Source organism: Carcharodon carcharias, chromosome 28 (genome assembly GCF_017639515.1).
Source record: "Carcharodon carcharias isolate sCarCar2 chromosome 28, sCarCar2.pri, whole genome shotgun sequence".
NCBI lineage: Eukaryota > Metazoa > Chordata > Chondrichthyes > Lamniformes > Lamnidae > Carcharodon > Carcharodon carcharias.
Window position 1 is genome coordinate 37032038 of NC_054494.1, and position 24556 is coordinate 37056593.

At 44.8% G+C, this 24556-nt stretch overlaps 1 protein-coding gene across 1 annotated transcript in view; it reads left to right on the forward strand.

Moving 5' to 3' along the window:
- The window catches only part of ret (ret proto-oncogene receptor tyrosine kinase), a 135290-nt gene that overhangs the window by 37800 nt on the left and 72934 nt on the right, over positions 1-24556 (forward strand). The window contains exons 2-3 of the mRNA XM_041176238.1: positions 12045-12164; positions 21817-21825. Of these exons, the coding sequence (XP_041032172.1) occupies positions 12045-12164; positions 21817-21825 (129 nt within the window). The remainder of the gene's footprint in view (positions 1-12044; positions 12165-21816; positions 21826-24556) is intronic.

Genomic DNA, 24556 nt, shown 5'->3' on the forward strand with positions numbered 1-24556 from the left:
ATTGTTCCAAGTCAGGATGGTGAGTCGCTTGGAGGGCTTTTTCCAGGTGGTGGTCTTCCCATGCATCTGCTGCCCTTGTCCTTCTAAGTGGTGGAGGTCGTGGGTTTGGAAGGTGCTGTTGAAAGAGGCTTGGTGATTTGCCGCAGTGCATCTTGTAGATAGTACACACTGCTGCCACTGTACATCAGTAGGGGAGGGAGGGAATGTTTAGAATGGTGATTGCAGAACTATTTTAAGGCACTGTAAATAAATCTTTTGTACTCTTAGAAACTAATGTCATCTCCGCATTGCAATAAGGCAAATCAAACATATAAAATATACAACTATCCAGCGAACACACAATAAGAACATCAAGAGATGTCATGGAACAAGCTGAGAGTCTCAGTGAGAAAGGGATGGGTGTCTGACATGGATAATGATCACGCTCTTCAGGGTTAGTGTTAAGTGAACTTTTTCCATGAGATTAGGGTTTTCAAGTATTACCTGTGAAGACTATTTGACATGTCTTAGAGACTCCATTAAAACAGTGGAGAAAGTCATGGGGCAGAACTTTTCTCTCGTTGGTGAACGAGAGTAAGATTTCGCTCAGTGGGTGTGTATGGGCGCCGGACCAGCACCTTCCATTAATTAACAGGCCACTTAAAGCCTTTCACAATGCAATTGTCTGGGCTGGTGGCCAGACAACATTTCCTCAAGCCTCATCCAAAGGGTCAGCAGCATTGCCAGTGTGAGTAGTGAGGGGTTTTCGAGACAGTGTGAAGCTGGTTGCTTATTGGTATTTGGCGGCTTCATCTCTGTTCATTCTTAGCATTTCCAGGCCTCATTTCAGGACTCATTGCTGTCTGCCAGGCCCCTCCTGAGGTATTAGACTGTGTGGACCCTTCCAGGTATCAGACAGCCTTCCCTGGTACCGCTGGAGGCACCTCCTCTGAGGAGGATGAGAGGGGCAGAAGGAAGAGGAGGCCATGTATCCCTGTGCAGCTTCCAGGGGAGGGACCTGTGGGAGGAGAGGGGCAGACACAGGGGGCACAGGGTCAGCAGGAAGTCCAGGGAGGAAGGGGCCACAGAAGACGCCACTATCCCGCTGCCAGGGTTTGCAGGCAGTGATGCAGCTCCCTCAATATGTCCGAGGTGCAATGCCGAAGGAGGTTCCAGCTCTCAAGGGAGACCGTTACTTCCACTTGCCAGATGATGCCTGAGATCAGCTCTGACTGTGTGGGTGGACACCCCATGCCAGTGGCTCTGATGGTCACAGTGGCCCTCAGCTTCTATGCCTCCGGCTCTTTCCAGAGGTCAATGGGGGGTCTGTGTGGAGTGTCCCAATCACCTGTCCATGGTTGTGTGAAGCTGGTGACAGAAGCTCTGTTCAGGCAGGTACTGACCTTTATTCTTTACCATACAGACGAGGCCAGCCAGGCTGAGCGAGCCAGAGGCTTTGCAGCGATTGCTGGGTTCCCCCGTGTCCAGGGTACCATCGACTGTACACATGTGGCCATCAAGGCGCCAGTGGGTCAGCCGGGTGACTTCGTCAACAGGAAGGGATTCACTCCATGAACGTGCAGATAGTGTATGACCACAAGATGCAGATTCTGCAAGTGTGTGCCAGGTACCCAGGCAACTCCTATGACACTTACATCCTGAGACACTCCCAGGTGCCGAGGTTCTTCAGTGCTCCAGCCCGGCTGGACGGATGGCTGCTGGGTGACATGGGCTGTTCCTTGAAAAGGTGGCTCACGGCGCTTCTCTGCCACCCAAGAACAGAGGCAGAGCAGCGGTATAACAGGAGCCTCCACAAGGGTGGTGATACAGAGGACCATAGGTCTCCTCAATATGCGCTTCTGATACCTGGACCGTTCAGAGGGAGCTCTCCAATATCCCCCAGAGCGGGTGTCACTGATAGTGGTTGTATTGCTGTGCCCTCCACAATCTGGCACTGGCAAGGGGGGACCCACTGGAGGAAGAGGATCTTGACGCAGCTCCACAGGCCCCAGCTGATGAGTCCAGTGGTGAGTTCAAAGATAAGCACGGTGAGGAGAATGCTGTGGGCATGGAGCCAGACCTCGGTAACCCCCAGGGAGGCAGGGACACCTTAATCCAACGCTCCTTCAGCTGGGCTACCAAAGATCAGCTTCAACCACATGCCAGGGCTGCCTCCTCCAGCCTGGGTATCTGAAAGGCCCTTTCACTTGAACACAAAGAGCACTCAATACCTGTGCATCAAAGTTCAGAGCTACTTATGTCCAGCATTACATACTGGCGTACCCTGCACCAATGAAATAAAAAGGTGAAGCATACTCAGACCATGATGACAAAACCAGATTTATATTATTTTGACATGTACATGCTATTTACATCAACCTCCTTGGTATTAAGTCCCAGACCAGTATGCATTAACTAAACATAAGCGAACATAAAATCACCTGTGACCTGTCCCTCTTGTGCTCATGGTGCCTTTAACTTATGCTTGCGAGTGTTAGGTGCTCCCCCCTCGCTGGCACCAGCATTGGAGACAGTCTGCTGACCCGGCTGTCTTGTTGGCTTTGATGACCTCGACGGTTGTCATCTGGCCAGTGGAGCCTGTGCTGGCCCCAGCCGGGAGGGAGTGGCCAGTGCCACGCCTAGCATCTCCCCAGTCATTGCAGCCTCATCAGATGCCATGGTCACTGGCAGAGGGGCAGAGGGGCAGAGGGGTGGAGGAGCTGCTGCCGTCATCCAGAGCACCCTGAGAGGAGCCGGCAGAGATGACAGGCAGCTCATGCACCAGTGTAAGGTTGCTGTGGATGTCCCTGCTTACAACTGATGGACAGACACCTAGCTGGGATACTGTGTGCCTTATCCATCTCCCATGCTGACACTGACCACCTGAGGTCATTGCCTGTGTGAGGGCTGCAGGTCCAAGCGTTACCCCAGGAACCCCTCATTCTGTTCCCGGAGCTGCCTGTCCATAAGAGTTGCCAATCTCTCAATGGAGGAGGCAGTACGCTTGGCCATGAGGGTCAATGCAGTGCTCGTGCTTCGCATGGACTCCTCCACAACTGGGACCATGGCACGCAGACCCTCATGTATCTCCGCCAGATCCTCCCGCACATCCCGCTGGACATCCAGCATCTGCCGCTTAATGGACGACTCCAGAGGCTCATTGTCAGCCTTCAACTGAGCATCATCCTGGTCTCCAGCTGTCCTCCAACTGCCAGCACCCTGGGCACTCCCTGCCTCCACCTGCACCTCAAGCAAGTGTGAAATGCCCTCACTACTGTGTGCCGAGATACTAGCCGCCAAACTAATGCCCACCGAGGTGCTGGTATCTGTGCTGGTGCCTGTTTCGGAGAGCGGGTGTGATGCAGGTGACAGTGAAGCCCAGTTGTCCTCTGGCATCAGGGGTGACCCTTCATGGTCTGCGGATGGGATGCCTGCTGGTGAGCTTAAAAGGGAGAAGAAGGACATGTCTTTAGTTAAAGTCATCACTCTGTCACTGTGTCTCACCAGGGTGCTTGGAAAACAATGGAGATCTGTACCACGGTGCCATCAACTTCCAATGATCAATGGAGACTGCAGGTTTGAGGCTCCCATCAATGAGGAAACTACACTAGAATGGTTGCACAACCTGAGAGTCTCACTTCTGTGCACTGAGCTATTACCTTTGTCTGGCACCTCTGCCTCTCCACGCCCCGTTGCACGGGGAGCGTGCTACTCTCCAGCTCAAGGGCGTCTTGCTCGAACCGGGAGAACAGCAGGAGGTTGGGTGGGCCTCCGCCTGTTCGTGCCCTCTCTGCTTGGTTATGGCTTGTCTTCTCCTGAAAGGACAGAGGGGCATTGATGAGTCCACTGTCCACCTGCAGCACCACTGCAGCCTGGCCAACCCCAGCTGAGGAACACCTCACAGGGCACATCCGAGTCGTGGCCCTCGAGCCGCAAGGCACCCAGTCCAAGCAGCCAGGGCTCACCCCCTTGGCCAGCTGACAGTTAGCACTTGGACTCTAACACCCCTGAGTCCATGGGGGGATGGCCATGGGGGGATGGCACGCTGGTCCTGTGCCAACACAGTATTCACACTTACTGAGCGCAGCAGGTCATTGAAGTGCTTCTGGCACTGCACCTGTGTGCGCCGCACCACGTCATAGCTGCTCACCTGGGCTGCCACCTCCTCCCATGCCCACTTGGTGAGCTACGGTGTCCTCCTCCTCCCATCTCTGGGGACAAGGGTCTCCCTCCTCCTCCAGGAGGATGGCGAGACACTCATCAGAAAAGCGGGGGGGGGGGGGCTGCCGAGTGCCCACCTAGCCTGCCCTCCCGCCTGGCGTTTGCTGCCACATTTGAATACAGGGTCCGAATGGTAGCCGGACGTCCTTCCCTGCCAGCCTTTCTGGGCCTGCCCGGGACATCTTTATACCGGCCGCTGGGGCCACCATTGGACCCCAGTGGCTAACAGGCCCCCCCACCCCAGCCTGGCCCTTCCTGGCCAGTGACAAGCCACGTTTCACGCTGGGTGGGCCTTCTGCCGGCCTGAAATCGCGGTCGGAGCCCGATTGCGGGCGGCTGTTGCTTTCGTGGCCACTCGCAGGCCCACCCTCCGTGCTCGCCTGACGAGGGCAAGATTCAGCCCACGGCATCAAAGGGAAAGAAAATCAGCTGGTTCACCACGGTCCAATTTCCACCACTACAAAAACCCCAATCTCAACCCCTAGCTACTCGTACGCTATCGTTTGAAGAGGCCAATTTCAAGGCAATTGCTGGGGGAAGAATGGAGAGAGTTTGACTTGATTTAAATCTGTGCTGTGCCTTGCCCCGTGTGCTCGACGCTGACTTTGCAAAACGTGTTCTGTTCACCTCACCTGGAAAAGCACAAAATTTAAAATTATGAATCAAATGATGTGCAAAAAAAAAATCAGTACAGCAAGAAAATGAGTCTGAGTGCTGTACTGGAGGACAGGTCTTCAGATTTTTCCTATTATATTCTTCAGATATTGCAAACATCAATTAGTGAGGCATGCTGGGTGTAATATTTGAAACAAAAAATAAGAAAGGAAAGGAAATGAACAGGAGATTTAACATTATACAGCACCCTGTCGAATCTTCTGAGCATCCCAAACCACTTCACAGCGAATTCATTATTTGTGAAATTTAATTAATGTTGTGTAAGCAAATTAAGAAAAGCTTTTAGCAAGCATTGCAACTGTCATGGTGAGTTTGCTATTGAAAACATATTAATTTTTCGGTCCTAAATCACTGCTTTCAGATAGTGTGTCTGCTTGGATCAGTTGGCAGCACTTAGTCCTCAGTTTTAGAAGATGTTTGGTTCATGTCTCACTTCAAGATCCATCTCCCTGCCCTAAGCCAAGACTGCATCACTGAGGGAATGCCCCACGGCCACAGGTGCTGTTCTTGGATGAAGCATTAAGCTGTGGTCCCGTTGGATACCCTGTGATAATTTGCACTGTGGGGAAAGGCAGGGGAATGGGACTAGGTGAATAGCTCTTACAGGGAGCTAGCATGTTTATTATGGGCCAAATGGCCTCTTTCCATGCTGTAGCCATTATATGATTCTATGACTATAAAGTTCTGTGGTGTCACTGATAGAGCAATGACCACATGACCGAGCCAACATTCTTCCCTCAACCAAAACCACCAAAAAAACAGATTGCCTGGTGGTTCATCTTGTTGCTGTTTATGGGATCTTTCTTTCTGAAAAATGCTGCATTTCAAAGTAATTGATTGTACATAAAGCATTTTGAGACCTTGGTAAGGTTCTCTTTTTTAATATAAAGTACAAAGCCTTCCTTTCTGTTTTGGACAATGTAGTCAGTAATCCCCATTTAGTTCTAATTATGGCCTTTACTCCACTTTCCTGCCCGTCCCCCATAAACTTTGTCACCCTTGTCAATCAAAAATCTGTCTAGCACAACCTTGAATACATTCAATGACCCAGCCTCCACTGCTTTCTGTGGAAGAGAATTCCAAACACTAACGACCCTCTGTTATGATGCTTCAGATGATGTATGTCAGGTGGACCAAATCCATGAGTGAAACTTGGTCGTGCTATTACAACATTTTCGCAATTTGTATTTATTACAAGATGCGTGCACTGAATTCAGAAGTAGTAAGTCCACCAACACTTTTAAATTAAGGCTTTTAAAATTAAATTTAAATATTTATTAAAAGACTTCAAGCACATACATAAGACTATAAATTGCTGCTATAATATCTCCTAAAATTCTTAATTAACCTGACTCCCAGTTACACTCCCTTTAAGGCAAGAGTCCAAAAATAGATTTTAGATGTTAAACAGATCCAGAAAATTAACACAATACCCTGGACAGTGGAATTCCAAATGGCTTTTCTCCAGTTTCAGTTTCAGTAGACAGCAGACTTATGCACAAATACTGGAGGCTTTGTTCAGGCTATTTCATACATTTCTGTTAGATCTTACATGGTCTTCTCCTCACACATAGCCTTTCATTCTCCTTTATATATGTTTTTCTCTTTCTAATATGTAAATTCTATTGTTTCATCTGACTTTAAAACTGTATCTTCCTCACAATATAAATAAACATTTTCATGTTCCTACTATTTATTGTCAGTAACCTTTGGCAAAAAATAAACACATTCCTTAGCCTTGCTTATCTGGCGGGTTGTAAACAGACTGAGATCTCTTTGAAATCCAAATCTCCTTTCATTTATCTAAAAATGCAAATTCCCTTCACACCTTACATGCTAAGCCAGCATTCATATTTACTCATTAACATGTCAAGCACCTAGCTTCTTTTGATGAACTAAAGCTTGCAGTCTACTGGACTCCAAATGTAATTAAATCACACACAGACAGACCCAACTATACTTATCCCCATAAACCTACTTTACAAAAAGCCAGAAAAAATTATGAAAATGATTATACTTTCATAATACCTCTGAGAGAAGAATTTCCTTCTAATCTCCATCTTAAGTGAGAGACCCCTTATTTTGAAACTGTGCCCCCTAGTTTTAGATTCCCCTATGAGGGCAAACATCCTCAAAGCATCTATGCTATCAAGCCCCCTCAGTACCTTATATGTTTCAATATGATTGCCTCTCATTCTTCTAAACTTGAATAAGTATAGGTCCAAACTGTTCTACCTTTCCTCATAAGACAACCCCTTCCTTCCAGGAATCAGCCTAGTGAACCTTTCTTAATTGTTTCCAATGCAAGTATATCTCTCCTTAAGCCAGGTGACCCAAACTGTATATAATGCTCTAGGTCTGGGCTTGCATGCAATGCCCTGTACAGTTATGCAAGAATTTTCCACTGTTACACTCCATCCCCTGTGTAATATAGCCCAATATTCTGTTTGCCTTCCTAGTTACTTGCTGTGTCTGCATGCTGATTTTTTGTCATTCATGTACAAGGACACCCAGTTCCCTCTGTACCACAGCATTCTGCAGTCTCTCTCCATTTAAATTATATTTTGCTTTTCTATTCCTCCTGCCAAAATGGACAATCTCACATTTTCCCACATTATATTCCATCTACCAAATTTTAGCCCACTCACTTAACCTATCCATATCCCTTTGCAGACTCTTTGTATCCTCCTCACAACTTGCTTTCCTACCTATCTTCACATCATCAGCAAATTTGGCTACAAACTAGTTGGTCCCTTCATCCAAGTTATTAATATAGAACATAAATAGTTATGGCCCCAGCACTGATCATTGTGGCACTCCACTAGTTACAGTTTGCCATTCTCAAAATGATCCATTTATCCTGACTCTGTTTCCTGTTCATTAACCAATCCTCTATCTGTACTAATATATCACCCCCAACAACTTATCTTGTGTAGTAACCTTTTATGTGTCACCTTATCAAATGCCTTTTGGAAATCCAAATACACGACCATTGGGTTTTTCCAGCTCCATTGTTGCAGGACCTGCCGTGGGAGATTTGGCAGCCAAGACAAAATTCCATTGACTTTTGGCAGGACCTGATGATCCTGGCAGCTGGCTGGGCCAGATAATCCCACCCTACATCTACTGGTTCCCCTTTATCCACCCACTTTGTTACATCCTCAAAGAACTCTAATAAATTTATCAAACACAATTTCCCTTTCAGAAAACCAAGCTGAATCTGCCTGATATGTATAATGATTTTCTAATTCTCACTCTCTTTGGCTCTGCATAATCCACTCTTTTGTTATTTAATGTCTCCTGTTTCACACCCTATCACACACCCTTCCCAGATTAAGATACCAACAGATTAAGATACCAGTCTGCAATAGAGGCATTGCCTGAACAGAGCAGTAGATTGCTGGTGGTGATTGCAAGACAGTAATCTACTTGAGGTGTTCCCTTTTGATTTTTTCCTCCCATCCTTATCTCACCTGCTTAAAACCTGTCACATATCTAACATTTCCTAGTTCTGAAGAATGATAACTCTGTATTTCTCTCCACAGATGCTGCCTGCCAGACTTGCTGAGTATTTCCAGCACTTTCTGTTTTTATTTCAGATTTCCTGGATCTGTAGGATTTTGCCTTTGTTTACGAGACCTGTGTGTTAACCTCCTTATATGATTGCTACATCACTTTTAGTGAACTGGAATGGTGTCCTTACATTGATGTGAATCATTGTGCAACAACACAGCTGTTGTTTGCGGAGATTTGGTTGCTATGATGGAAGAATAAGATAATGGTGCAGAGGGAAATAAGCATGGGGCTCCTGCTTTTGTGGTTAATGTGTGAATATTTAGGAGTTTATTCAAGTATTACTAAAAAGAGAGACATGTTGCTGAAGCTTTTTGTCTTGCGCTCATTAGGACAAATGCAAGAATGTCAAATTTCAAACAATCACAACAATTTATATGACAGTGTTTATAATTTATATTCTTTCTTTTTATAATTTACAATTTATACTATTTCCCCTGTAGGATAAATTTTTGTGATCCTTTGAAATTTGGCATTCTTGCATTTGTCCTGATGAGTGCAAGACAAAAAGCTTCAGCAACATGTCTCTCTTTTCAGCAATACTCAAGTCCTGGACTACAAGAGACTGTTCAAGTTTGTAGCACAGAAGATCATGGATTGGGTGCATGAATATCAGCCATAAGTCCATCATTCTTCCCATTTGGGGTCTTCACAGCAATATTGTCACAGAATTTAAAATGTCGGTGTGTACTTTTTTATTGTAAATTTTGAATTGGTGTATTTGAATGACAGAGAGTGATAGGAGCTGTATGATTCCAAGTTATGTGGTTTATACCAAACAACTGTTGTCAATTATCTTGTGGAAACATGGAATCCCAAGTGTATCAACAGATTAAGATACCAAATGCAATAGAGGCATGGCCTGAACAGAGCAGTAGATTGCTGGTACTGATTGCAAGACAGTAATCTACTCGAGGGGTTCCAAAGAGAATAAAGAGAATCATGAATACTTGGGATTGATTTCAAGGCATTAATCTAATTGAGGGGTACAGTTAAGCTACTAAGTGGTGAAATTCTCAATGTTTATAGCCATCATTGGAGTCCAATATTAGATTATTGTCTTCAAAACAAACTGGATTATGTTAATTTTAGTGGACATTTTAATTTAGTTTGGGCTCCCTCACAGTGATTGTGGTGTGGCGCCTACTAGCTGATGTGTGGTGACAATAACACTGAGGGGTAAATGATTGAAATCATTACTGAGGAATGGCGGAGTTTATTACTGGGGAATTCCATGTCTAATATCTGAGAAAGAGACTTTGTTAGCTTGTCAGTAAACTCTTGCAAGACAGGAATGCTGCTTAACTCTGTATTACTCAGCATGGCTACCGAAACTCAACAAGGACAATTCAGCACTACCCAAGATGATTGTAGTAAAGGCCGAATTCAGGATTATTTAACAAGGTTTCTATAATTCCACAAGTGCAATTCCGAGTGATTAAACTGATTGCAATTAGCCCATTGGACCAACTTAGGTTATTTCAAAGTGCCAGAGAAGGAGGTCTTGCAGTGGGGAGCACCCCCACCTCTGACCCAGAAGCTCCAGGTTTGAGTCCCACTGCAGGACTTGATGGCCAAACAGATTGAGTGTCAACTTGAAAATCATTGCAACGTGCCTTTAACAGGTGGTAAGAGCATGAGAGACTCCTGGTCAGCCATGCTTGATGTGGAGTGTTGCCCCTCAAGCTATAAATTCAGGCCAGCCGCCTGTGATGGGAAAAATAAGCTACAGAAAACAGATGTAAGTGTGTGCTTCATCTGCCTTATGAATCTCTGGACGCAAGAAGCCTTCTAAGTCTAAAGTGCCAAAGGTAGTGCCTGCTGGGACTTGAATAATTAATTGTTTTGCAAACAGTTTGAAAAGTTTTGAAACTGGAGCCTAATTATGAACCAAGGTTGCTGCTGTATTGATTGCATATGATTTGGGCATTTAATTTTGCATAAGATGCTTGCAGAGTAGTACAATCTGTGTTTAGAGTGACTATTCATTAGATTTAATCCAGGAAGTCTGCTGCAGGCGCAAGTCTGATTCATATAATGGTGGGACTTGTATCTGAATTGTGGGGTGACCTTTGTCAAGAGCCTGGCTCTTTATAGGCAAACATGGCTGACTGCAGATACAATTCTGATTCATGTATTGTTTAGACTCATGTAAAGTAAAACTATCTTTTATGACCTCAGCGCATCCTAACGAGTTTCATGGTAATTACTGTTGTAATGTAGCAAACACAACAACCAAGCAATAACGAGATTAATGACCAGTTAATCTGTTTTTGTTTTAGTAATGTTGGTTGAAAAATGAACGCTGATGTACACACCAGGAGAACTCTAATGCTTAAATAGTCACACTGGGATCTTTTATGTTCACCACAAAGTGGAGCCTCTGCTTAACATCTCATCTGAAAGGAGGCGCCTTCAGCGGTGCAGGGCTTGGCCTAAATAGCCAAGTGGTTATGGTACTGGATTTGTAACCCCAAGATCAAGAGTTCAATTCTTGCTCTTCCTGAGGTGGACTTGTGACCTGCCTCCTTGTATGCCCATCCTTGATGCAGAGTGGTGCCCCTCATCTATATAACCCATTGTCTCTTTCCTTCATGGTCTATGGTAAATTACTGATCTATCTACTGCTTTGTGACTTGAGCCCTGGACATTTAAAAGCTTGGCCTAAATAGCCAAGTGGTTATGGTACTGGGTTTGTAACCCCAAGATCAAGAGTTCAACTCTCACAATGGCAAACTATGAAACAAGTAACTTCATCTGAAACAGATGGAAACGGGTTTGTACTCAAAAGAGTTACTGGGGTGTTGTTCCGCAGGCAATAGCTGCCATCCAACACCTCACTTAAGTTTAAAAAAAACAATTCAGCGGTGCAGCGCTCCCTCAATACTGCACTGGAGCATCAGCCTGGATTATGTGCTCATGTCTCTGGACTGGGGCATGATTCCATGTCCTTCAGAACTAGAAATGAAAATCAAATCTGATACATAAAAGGTCATTATGAAGAGCTGGTCACCTAAATCAGTTTCATATTCAATTAGAATATAATTGGGACTAATGTAGCATGCTCTCTCTTTCTTTCTTGTTTCTCTAACTATTGTTAGCTGTATTGCAAAACCTAGTCACCAGCTCTTATAATAATCCACATTAAATTTTGACCTTGTCATTTGATCTTTCAACCTATTGGTTATTTCCGACGCCTGTGCAATTTGAAGTTATTTATGAGCTGTGTTTGACAGTGTTTTATTTAAAGAAGAAAGTTTCTGTGGTATGAGTTATTCTGAGTATGTAGAATTATGAGTTTAGACTTATTTTTAAATCGTGTTGTGCCAGTTTATTTTTGATCCTTCGTGTTTAGATTCTATTTTAAACGCATTTTTTCCTGAACCCTTCTCAAGGTTGAATATTTTTCTCGCTGTGGTGTGTAATGCTGTTTATCTTTAATTATGCCATCTCATTTGTTGCAAATTTCTCCTGTGATGGCACTTGGGGTCTTGGTTTAAGGTCCCATCTGAAAGATGATTGGAGTTAATCTAGATTTGATCAGTGAGCAGTTAATTTGTTTTTTCTGTTATATTGCATCTTTCTTTATGCCCTAGATATTTAGCTCTAATGCTAAGTTGACAGAACCAGCCTGTACTACAGCAGGTGACCCTTTAAACTGGATGGTGTCTAGAGACACCATGTTTCATTCGCAGCAGAGTCCAGTTCTTGCCAAGGTATCCGCTTGCTAGGTTGAGACCATTCTCAACTCCTCAGTCAAGAAGTTGTACGTACGTGTCTGTTTTGGCTCAGTGGGTAGCACCCTTGCCTCTGAGTCAGAATGTTGTGGGTACAAGTCCCACTCCAGGACTTCAGTACAAAAACGCAGGCTGACATCCATCGGGAAGGATATTAAATTCTGCCCGAACTGCACTTGTGTGAGTCACCCTGCAGCTCACCTGCTTGTAACTCTCCTTTGTGCCTAACCACATGGTTTTTGTATCTCAATTTCCTTCCTGTTGGTACTGTTTCTAGATCAAGGGTCACCAGGACACAAAGACCAATATTTCTTATTATTCATGAAAATTACAATTGATCCCTTTACAAGGGATGCAAGCTCTTAAAAAGTCATTTTCAAGCATCTTTAAAAGTGATTACAAATTTCACTGACATTTTAAAGAAATTACAAGCTGGCTTACCCTGCAGCTTCCAGGTCAAATGTCATCACTGCTGGCACACACACAATGGACTGAATGGCCTCCTTCTCTGATATGAAATCTATGGTTTCTCCTTCGGAGAGTTTGCACAAGTTGATTGTTACTTCACCATCAATCTTAAGGATATGTTGACTTCTGTTTTTTTTCATGGTAGATATACCAAATGCTCCCTCTCCAGTGACTCTTCTCAATCCTTTCTTAATTTATGGCTAACTGAATGCCTTGTTTGATATTAGGCATCCTGTTTCTATTTTGCTTCTGTATATTTCCTTACACTGTACTCCACTTGATAAATGTTCTAAAAGTAACTTTTTATTTCTGCCCCTCTCAATGGACTGCTCCACAATTACAAGTTGAATCCTTGCCATGGGCCTTACCTTGTCTTTTGACATGATTAGTGGATGAAGCTGTAAGGATTTATACACTGACAGAGCCAAAGGAGCCCATGTCAGTAAAGAATGTGACTGTATTATTTGCAGACCTCTGGCAACAAGCAGCTCACATAATCTGCTTGCATTTTCCAAATATTCTTTGCTTCCCCCATCGCTGTCTTGACTCTACTGCATGGGAAATCACAGCAAATCAATCACTTCCCTCAACTGGTCCCTCTTCCTGTCCGAGTCGTAGAGTCGTAGAGGCACAACTGCACATGACGTCATTTAATCCATGCCAGCTCTCTGTAGACTAATCCAGTCAGTCCCATTCCCCCTCTCTATTCCTGTATCCCTGCAAGCTTATTTCCCTCATGTGGCCATTCAATTTCCTTTCAAAATCATTGATCATCTCCACTTCCACCACCCTTGATAATGATAACAGCCAGACCAACAATTGAGCTCAATGACCTCAACGGCTCTGCTTCTGTCTCCACAGACGGTCCCTGACCCGCTGAGCATTTCCAGCATTTTCGGTTTTTATTTCAGATTTCCAGCATCTGCAGTATTTTGCTTTTGTACTCAAGTTGCTGTAAATCGTTTTAATGGGTATGTGCTGCATTACTGCCCTCCCCCCATCCCGAAAAGGCCAGTGTATCCTTCTTGATGTGCGGTGCCCAGGACTGAATGCAGTCCATCAGATGAGATCTAACAAAGGCTCTGTGTATCTGAAGCATAGCTTCCTCCCACTTCCAATAATGAAAGCAGAGCCGCACTGGAGGAACTGAAGCGAGTGGAGATGGAGTGTGTTGCAAGAACTGCCGATAAGGAACGTGGATTGAAATTCTAGCACCCGAGCTTCTGCAAAGCAGAAAAGTTATTAGTGTATTATGTATTAAATGTCAGGGACACATCTCCGTGGCAACACTTAGTGGTAATTGGGCTCGGGTTGCCAACTCTGATTGGACGCGTCCCTAGAGGCTTCATCACATGACTTCCTGCCTCTTGGGCACCCCCACGATAGCGCCATTGGTTGGCCAGCCTTGTGGCACAGCCCTTTCCCACACCAATCGAAAAGCGAGCGGGTTCATCGTTGGTTGATTGGATGATTCTTGGCTGTTAACCAAATGACTGTATGTCCTATCTCTGATATTTCTGTTACTAATGAACGCAATTGCTTAAAGCTGATGAGGAAAATAAACACAATTTTGTTTAATGCCTCTCGCTATTTGCAAACAGCAGTGTCTTGGAGATTAATCTTGAATTCTTGGGCACTCCAGGATAATGCAGGAGGGTTGGCAGCCCTAAATCTGACTGATTTGCAGTGGCAGACAGACTACACATGAGTTATTCAGACTACCCATAAGTTATTGTGCATAGTTGCAGAGTGGGGTGAAGCAGATATCTCCAAGAAATCTGCACAGCAGTTATCATTGACTTCTCTTCATAAAAAGCAAATCAGGATTTATTCCCTCTTTCCTACCCTGCCTCTTAATGCAGTTAAACTCACGAGGGACCTGCTTAAAAAATATACATAGTGGAGGTGCTCAACCTTTCTAAAATATAGGCCACAGATGTCGATGTTTGGTCAGCAGCAACTGCTTATGTTTGTGTAGCACTCCTCAAACTGAGAACTCTGTCCAGTCGCTTTACAAGAGCATGGACACTGAGCTGAAGAGAGAAAGGAATTATTAAAGAGGCATATTGCAAGTCATGAGGTTGGGGGGTTGAATTTTGCAGGGAGGTCCAGGGAATGTGAAAGAGGAAGTAAGAAAGCCCTGCATGTCTAAGGTGCTTTTTACGATGACTGGATGTCTCAAAGCACTTTACAGCCAATGAAGTATTTTTGATAAAATCACTGTTGTAATGACGGAAATGCGGTGGCCAGTTTGCGCACAGCAAGCTCCCATAAACAGCAATGTGAAAATGACCAGATAATCTGCTTTTTGTGATATTTATTGAGGGCTAAATATTGCCTAGGATACTAGAGACAATCCCTTAACCTTCTTAAAAATAGTGCCATGAGATCTTATACCCAGCCAAACAGGCAGACAGGACCTCAGTTTAACATCTCATCTAAAAGATGGCATCTCCAACAGTGCGGCACCCCCTCAGTACTGCACAGTATGGACTTTTTTGTGCAAAAATGAGCTGAAAGAATGATCATTTGTTGTCACAGATGCACTGGGCCACTCTGCCTTCACCTCGTGGATAGTTGAGCTCCATAAAATGCTCACAGTGATTGGTTATGAATGCAGTGTCTCAATCTTCAGCCTCAACCTATCAATTTTCTTCAAGAAGCTTCTTTTCCTCAAAGAAACACATTTCACGTCTTACAAAAGAATCTTTTTTAAAAAAAATTTGAAAGCCATTAATGTCCTTCCAATTTATCGAAGGTTCCAGGAGCTTTTCTGAAACCAGAACATAAAAAGAACTTTTCACAGAATCACAGAGGGCAGAAGAGGCCCTTCGGCCCATCGAGTCTGCACCGACACATGAAACACCTGACCTACCTACCGAATCCTATTTACCAGCACTTGGCCCATAGCCTTGAAAGTTATGATGTGCCAAGTGCTCATCCAGGTACTTTTTAAAGGATTTGAGACAACCCACCTCCACCACCCTCCCAGGCAGTGCATCGCTAGTGCTTGGCAGGGAGTATTCCATCACACGCCTGACTTGTGCCTTCTAGATAGTGGACAGGCTTTGGGGAGTCAGGAGGTGAGTTACTCCGCAGGATTCCTAGCCCCTGACCTCCTCTTGTAGTCATAGTATTTGTATGGCTGGCCCAGCTTTTGGTCAATGGTAGCCCCCTAGGCTGTTGATAGTGGGGGAGTCAGTGATGGCAGTGCCATTGAACATAACTTTTATCACTTGAAAATTTGTAGCAATATCTTACGGGATTGGAATTATTTCTCTTTTGAATTATTTTCTTGTGCATTTTCCCCAACACTCTCTCCAATAATCCTCTCCAGTTTCCTATTCAGTGGTCTTCAAATAACTACAATACAGGCTCTGCAGTCCATAATGAAAGTGCTGAAACACATAAATGACCTGCTTTAGTCATGTGCTAGGAATTGATTGGTGCAGATAGGGATATCCATCCCTTTACATGTTTGTTTTTTATTTGCTCTTGGGTGTGAGTATTGCAGCCAGCATTTATTGCCAATCCCTAACTGACCTTGAGAAGGCGACAATGGATGTTTCAAGAGCTATTGGACATAGCTAGCACAAGACTGGTAAGCCTTTCATCAGTTTTAATGTTTCCTTCTCTCGGTTGAGCTTATGGTTTCAAATTCCCACTCTGGGATTTAAACTCAACTCTGAGTGTGCTCGCAGGTCCCTTTCTCTGAAAACGATGCTATGCTGAAGCACTGTAGTGTATTGAAGATTGCAATACATTTGAAGCTACCGTACACACTTGTACCAACAGAGGGAGTTTGCAACAAGTGAAATAAAAAGGAAACCATCGTTTGATTGTGCAATTATAAATTCTGGATGTCTCTGGCTGTTTCTGTCCCAAGAAATTCACAGCTGTTTTTCTGTCCTGGTGGTTTAGCTGAAGGTAAAGATCATATATAACTATTCAAAGAGCATGGCTTTTATTTCCCAATGTCTTTGTCACTATTCCTCCCCCACCCAATTTCAGGATGAACAGTTTGACTTGTTAATTAATTTCATTGCTGCTTCTCAGAGCTTGAGAACTAAATGGTTGCTGCCTTTGTCTGCATCACAACAATCACTGCACTCGGAAATAATTGTATGCAAAACACTTTGGCATATTTCCAAAAGATGGTAAAAGTAGGGAAAATCCCAAGATATTCTATAAGTATATCAATGGGAAGAGGATAACCAGGGAAAGAGTAGGGCCCATAAGGGACCAAGGGGGCAATCTATGGGTGGAGCCAGAGGACATCGCTAGAGTGTTGAATGAATACTTCACATCCATCTTCACCCAAGAGAATGAGGATGAAGGTATTGAACTTGAACTGTGAGGCTCTTAAGCAAATTGATATAGGAAGTGACAAGGTTTTGGAGGTGTTGGCAGGCTTAAAAGTGGACAAATATCCAGGTCCAGATGATTTGTGTCCCAGACTGCTGAGGGAGGCAAGGGAGGAGATCGCAGGGGCTCTGACCCAAATTTTTAATTCCTCTCTGGCCATGGGGGAGGTGCCAGAGGACTGGAGAACAGCTAATGTGGTTCTACTATTTAAGAAGGGCTGTAGAGAGAAGCCAGGGAACTACAGGCCAGTGAGTCTCATGTCAGTGGTAGGGAAAATATTGGAGAAAGTTCTGAAGGAGAGTATTGGAGAGGCAAGGTTTGATCAGGGATAGTCAGCATGGCTTTGTCAGAGGGAGGTCATGCCTAACAAATTTGATTGAATTTTTGGAGGAGGTGACCAGGTGTGTAGATGATGGTAGTGCAGTTGATGTGGTTTATATGGATTTCAGCAAAGCCTTTGACAAGGTCCCACATGGGAGACTTATAAAGAAGGCAGAAGCACATGGGATAGAGGGTAATTTGATAAGGTGGATTCAAAATTGGCTTAGTTTTAGGAGACAGAGTGTGATGACAGAGGCTGCTTTAGTGACTGGAAGCCAATGTCCAGTGGTGTACCACAGGGATCTGTGTTGGGTCCCCTATTATTTGTCATTTATATAAACGACATAGATGACAATGTGGGGGGTAGGATTAGTAAGTTTGCGGATGACACAAAGATTGGCCGGGTGGTTAACAGTGAGGTTGAGTGTCTTGGGCTACAGGAAGATATACTTGGGATGGTCAAATGGGCAGATAAGTGGCAGATGGAACTTAACCCTGAAAAGTGTGAGGTGATACACTTTGGAAGGAGTAATTTAACAAGGAAGTATTGAATGAACGGCATGACACTAGGAAGTTCTGAGGAACAAAGGGACCTTGGCGTGTGTGTCCACAGATCTCTGAAGGCAGAGGGGCATGTTAGTGGGGCGGTGAAAAAGGCATATGGGACACTTGCCTTTATCAATCGAGGCATAGATTACAAAAGTAGGGAGGTCATGTTGGAGTTGTATAGAACCTTAGTGAACCCACAGCTGGAGTACTGTGTGCAATTCTGATCGCCACATTACGGGAAGGATGTGATTGCACTGGAGGGGGTGCAGATGAGATTCACCAGGATGTTGCCTGGGATGAAACATTTAAGTTATGAAGAGAGTTGGATAGACTTAGGTTGTTTTTGTTGGAGCAGAGAAGACTGAGGGGCGACCTGATCAAGGTGTAAGATATTATGAGGGGCATGGACAGGGTGGATAGGGAGCAGCTGTTCCCCTTAGTTGAAGGGTCAGTTACAAGGGGGCATAAGTTCAAGGTGAGGGGCAGGAGGTTTAGGGGGGATGTGAGGAAAAACTTTTTTACCCAGAGGGTGGTGACGGTCTGGAATGCGCTGCCTGGGAGGGTGGTGGAGGTGGGTTGCCTCACATCCTTTAAAAAGTACCTGGATGAGCACTTGGCATCGTCATAACATTCAAGGCTATGGGCCAAGTGCTGGTAAATGGGAATCGGTAGGTAGGTCAGGTGTTTCTCACATGTCAGTACAGACTCAATGGGCCGAAGGGCCGCTTCTGCACTGTGATTCTGTGATTCTGTGATGTGATAGGTCGCTATATAAACGCAATCCTTTTTCAGCGACCTGTTGTTGATAACTGAAGATCATGTTTTTCTGATGTCTTGCAAATTGGAGGTGGCTTTAGTTTGGCAGGAACAAGTGAACGGGCATTGTGAAGTGCTGAGATTGAATGGGGATTTGTTTCTGAGTCTTGCATACCCTTTGAAAAATAAGCTTTATAAACAAAGGTTTTGTTAAAAATGTTTGCAATCCCCAGGGAACATGGAGAGAGACAGAGGCATGGCAGCGCCACTAGTGGTGCCAGGGTGTAATTACAATGGGCCCCGTCCATTTTAAAAGGTGGACATATAGCAAAAAGCTGACATTGAATAGGTACACCACGGAATCCAGTGTGCTAGCTCAGCCTATGGTAAATTACTCACTCGAGTTTTCAAGAATCATGATATCAGACACGACACTAAATTCAAAGTCTATTGGGCAGTGGTTCTCCCAGAATCATAGGCTTACAATGTTGTTATGGCAGAGAAGGAGGCCATTTGGCCCCATTGTGCAGGGCCTGAGAGAGAAGTCTTGGGCCCTGGTGCTTCTCCTGTTTCTGGGCCCCTTATTTCACCTCCCCCATTTAATTATTGAAGGTGAGTGAAGGGGAGAGGGAGGAATGATGTGAGTCCAGAGAGAGTAATTTTGGTTATTACAGCAGAGAAATGTTCTTCAAACAGTGACTGTGGGATCTTTAATCTTCAATGAAGCAGCAGGCGAGGGATTTGGCTCCTTGGTTTAGTATCTGCCCATGCGGTGCTGAAGGCGGGCAGGCTTTAACCTGGGGGGGCTCTAGTCCTGGAGAGAGAGGGCCTTTGAAGCTATATGCCAGGCATCAATGGCCTCACTAATCCTCACCCACCTTTAACACCAACTGGAGCCATTGCAGGATAGAAACCCCCAGCAGCCCAGCCCCGGGACTGGCTGAGCCAGGACAACGTTCACACAGCTCAGTGGTATTTGAGTTGGCTGATATCGTCCATTCTGATTCCTACCTGCTCTTCCGCTGCCCTCTCCATCACTCTCCACCTCCCCTTAAACCCTGAAGGCCTCATCCCATCCCAACATGTGGACCCCCCCCCCCCCCACCGACTGCCAACTGCCACCCATGTGATGCTCTATGTGTGACCCCGTCACCACCAACCGTCTACAGACGCTCTGAGTTGCCTCACATGAGAACCCGTCACTGTCAATCATCGCTTGTCAGCTGATCCATTCCCTTCATTTTATATGAGAAAGAGGTTTAATTCAGCATATTTAATTGGTTTTAATTTCCATACTTTTTTATTCTCCAAAATGTAGACATTCTAAGTGCAATCTTCCAATAATTAACACATGACCCTTTCCCAACAGGATTTTCTGTTTGTCTTTGACCATCTTCAGTGTCAGGAGCCCGGAACTCCTTAGAGAACATTTCCCTCTCCCAGGCTTTGGTGTGCACTAGCTCTCAAAGTGAGCATTGCACCTGGTGTGGCCCTCCCAACTTCTCCCTGTAACCCCGCACATTCTTCCTTTTCAGATAACAGTCTAACTCCCTTTTGAATGCCTCCACTGAACCTGCCTGCACCAGGATTCTCCATGGTACCGAAGCTTGGATAACTTATAGGCACAATTGCAAGGTTCTAGGCCAACTTCGTCAACGCTGTCTTAACAAGATCTTGCAAATCCAGTGGGAAGACAAAAGAATGTCCTCCAAGATGCAGATGTGCCAAGTGTAGAGGCCATGATAATCTCATGTGAGCTGAGATGGGTGGGCCATGTAGACAGGCAGCCCAAACAGGTGATCTCCCCAGAGCTACGCCAGGGAGCCCATTCGCATGGGAGACAAAGGAAGCATTTCAAAGGCAACTCAAAGCCTCCGTGAGGGTCTGCTCTATTAACGTCGGCAAACGGGAAGCAGATACTCAGTTGTGACCAAGATGGTGATTCACCATCAAAAATGGTGTCAAGGCCTACCAATGAATGAGAGCAGCCACTGAGAGAGAATGGCAAGAGAGAGAGAGAGAGACAGAACAAGAGAGCAGCTGCTTGAGCCAACAATAAGCCACCATGACTTCCGACTGATCACCAACGCCCTCGCTATGGGAGGGCCTGCAAGGTGAAAATGGGACTCAAAAACCATCTGCAAACCCACAGCCGACAGTGACATCTCACCTAAACCAGCCATCCACAAGGAAGGAACATCCTTGGCATGAGGGAGAATGATGATGATGGATATAGGAAGTTAGAGACTGAATGCATGATATTAAAATGGGGACTGAATTTCATCTGTGCATCCCATGTTAAATACCCTCTGGTATCTAAGCCTGCCTCACCAGATGTCTACGCTAGATCTGACTCCCCACATCTAAGTGCTGACCATCGTGTACGTGTGTGTGGGTATATATGTGACCTGGGCTTAGGACTTGAGGGGACAACGTCAAACTCTGCTGCTGACAGCAAGTTGTGGGAGGGAGTGTACAGCAATTTGTACTAAGGACTGAGGAAGTTTTTAGGAGGGAATCGAAAGGCAAGCAACACAGGTAGCTAGAGGCAGATGCCATCCAATGAGGAAATCTGTGAAAAGCTGCCAGCAGCCAATGGCTTTGAAGTGCCATGAAAATATGTGTCCAGGGGGTCAGACTTTTGAAAGGATATCAAACCCCTGGAGGCGGTGCTGTGGGGATTTACCTGGCTGGTACCGGGAATGTGAGAATTTTGTTATATAGAAGGATTAGAGAAGTTGGGATTGTTCTCCTTTAGGGGGGAGGAGGGGTGTGGGGGTGGGGGGAGTAAGATTTAATAGGAGCATTCAGAATTATAGAGAGTTTAAGGAGAATTTAGGCAGGAGGTTTGGTAACCGGAAGACACAGATTTAAGATAATGGGCACAAAAGTCACAGGGGGCACAGATTCCAGGTGATTGGTGTAAGGGTGGAGGGGGCATGAGGAAAAACATCTTCACCCAGTGGCTGGTAGATGTCTGGAATTTCTTTGCCTGGTTTGGTGATGGAGGCAGAATCCCTCAATTCATTTAAAAGGCACCTGGATCTGCACCTAAAGTGTGGCAACCTGCGAGGCTATGGACTGGGTGCCGGAAGGTGGGATTAGAATAGGCAGCTAGTTTTTAAAAAAATTCTTTTTAATTTTTAAAACTTTTTGATGTTTTCTATTTCAGCCGTCGCAGGTACGATGGGCTGAATGGCCTCATGTGCTGTAACTTTTCAATGGTTTTATGGTTCTATAAGGAGAAATAATTTTTGATGCAGCATGTTGGTCTGGACTGTGCTGTCTGAAAGGGTGATGGAAGCAGATTCACTAGTATCTTTCAAAAGGGAATTGGATAAATGCTTAAAAAAGGGGGAAAAAAGCATCGTTATGGGGAAAGAGTGGAGGAATCGTACTAATTAGATAGCTATTTCAAAGATCCAGCACGGGCTTGATGGATCAAATGGCCTCCTTCTGTGCTGTATCATCCTATGAGAAAGACTTTTAAAGTAAACACAGGGAGCCCAGTTTCATTTCTGAGGGTAAGACCTCTGAAATCTCAGTGTAATATTTATGAAGAATGGGTTTATGATGTTGCATGTCTCTGAGCACAGCGTACCTACAGAGTCCAGCTCTCAAAGCAGAACTTAAAAAAAGGTGTTACTCAGATTCCTCTCTCAAGTAGCATCACCAAAACACATCACCCACTCACTCCTTTGCAGTTTGTGGGACTTTACTGTATGAAACTGGCTCCTGTATTTGTCTGAATGACAGTAATTCAGAAACAAAGCAAATTTGTTGTAAAGGTGTGATAAGATGCTAAATAAGTGCCAGTTAAGTTCAAAATGCCAAAAGCTGAGATTGATAGATGCTTAATAGATAAAGGCATCAAGAGATACGGAACCAAAACAGTTAAACGGAGTTAAGACATAGATCAGCCATGATTTAACTTAATGGTGGAACAGACTTGAGGGGCTGAATGGCCTACTTGTGCCTTTGTCATCTTTCCAATTCTGGAGCCCATTGCTTAAGTACAAAAATGGCTTTATAAAGACAAGAACCTGAGGGCTCGATGATTATAATGTGCTTAAAAGCTCAGTAATAAACATGTTGGAGCGATGCCCAAGGCACAGTGTGCCAAGCTGTTTGTTTTACAGTAGCTCATTTCAGGCTGTCAGCTTGTCTCATAATGGAGAGCTGCCGGTGTGTTGAGCTAGACACTACCCTAATCACACGCACACAATACCTGCTCTTTATGGTGACTGTTGACAGAGAGGGTGACCAGGTGCATTGCCAGGTGTGCCCAACATTGTGCAAACAGACTGTTTACTCAAGAGACAGGGGTTTAACTAAAAGAAAGATTAGCATCTGCTTGCCTCTGACGTTCAGTTAATTACAGCCAGATGAATTGCCTCTTTCTCTTGCTCTTGCAATTTATTTTTAAACCGTCAGCTTTGAATATATTTTTATTATTAATACATCTTGGACTGCCTCAATCTTTCCACATGTCACCTGCTTTATGGAGGGTCAGATAATGTGCAAATTAGGTTGACCTCGTCTATTCTATTGCGTGACTGGGATTTTTCTATCGGGTGCGGTATCCCTACAAACCCTACCCTTGATTTGGTCTGAGTTGACCACAAGGCAGAAGCTTGCCCTTAGTTTGTGCTGGATTGTTTCCAATGAATTGTAGAAATTTACAGCATGGAAGGAGGCTATTCGACCCATTGTATCTGCACTGGCCGATAAGGAGCATTCCAGCCTAATCCCACTTTCCAGCTCTTGGTCTGTATTCCTGTAGGTGACAACACTTCAAGTGCATATCCTAATAGTTTTAAAATGTGATGAGGGTTTCTGCCTCTACCACCCTTTCAAGCAGTGAGTTCCAGATCCCCACCACCCTCTGGGTGAAACAGCTTCCCCTCCTATCCTCTCTAAGTCTTCAACTTTTCTGAATTCAGGTAGAACCTCCTGTTCTGACTTTGGGGCTGGGGGGTGGGGGATAGGTGGAGGATGGGTAGGGTGTGTGGGGTGGAGAAGGGTGGTGGGGACTTAGGATCTTGCCAGCACATTCCTAAAATCTCTGGATGTGATGAGATGTGCCCCTGGCAGACAGAATCTCTGTGCAGAGCCTATTAAACACCTCAATGGTTTACTGCATACGTAGGACACCAGACAGATCAAAACACGAACGGTTTACTGCAAACATATAAATATACAAGAAAAATGTGGAAGCAGATCTCGTTATCTTATGGTTCAATTCCATAAACATGAGGTCATCCAAAACTCTGCTGTCCATGTCTTAACTCGCAGAAAGTCCCATTCCCCTATCACCGCTGTGCTTGCTGACCATGGCTCCAGGTCAAGCAATGTCTAGATTTCAAAATTCTCATTTATCCTTGTTTTCAAATCCCTCCATGGACTCAGCTCTCCTTGTCTCAATCTCCTCCAATAACCCCCTGGTATCCCTGTGCTTCTCTAATCCTGGCCTCTTGAACATCCCGGAATTTAATTGCTCCACTGTTGGTGCCTTCGGTTGCTTAGGGCCCAAGCTCTGGAATTCCCTCTCTCCACCTCTCTCTCTCCCCCTCTTTCCTCCTTTAATACACTCATTAAAACCTACATCTTTGGCCAAGTTTTTGGCCATCTGGCCTAATATCTCCTTATGTTGCTTGGTGTCACATTTTGTTTTATAATGCCCCTGTAAAGTGCCTTGGGACACTTCATTAAATCAAAGGTGCTATATAAACATGAGTTGATGTTTTAATTACTTCACTGTGGCACTGGTGTGACACAGTTTCACTTAGGTAGGAACTGCAGTGTCAAACTGTGAAATGGCTTCATTTAAACTGTAACTGGATAAGTGAGACAGTTTCACTTACACCGCAACTGCGATATGACATGGTAAGTTTCACACAAACACTAGGCTT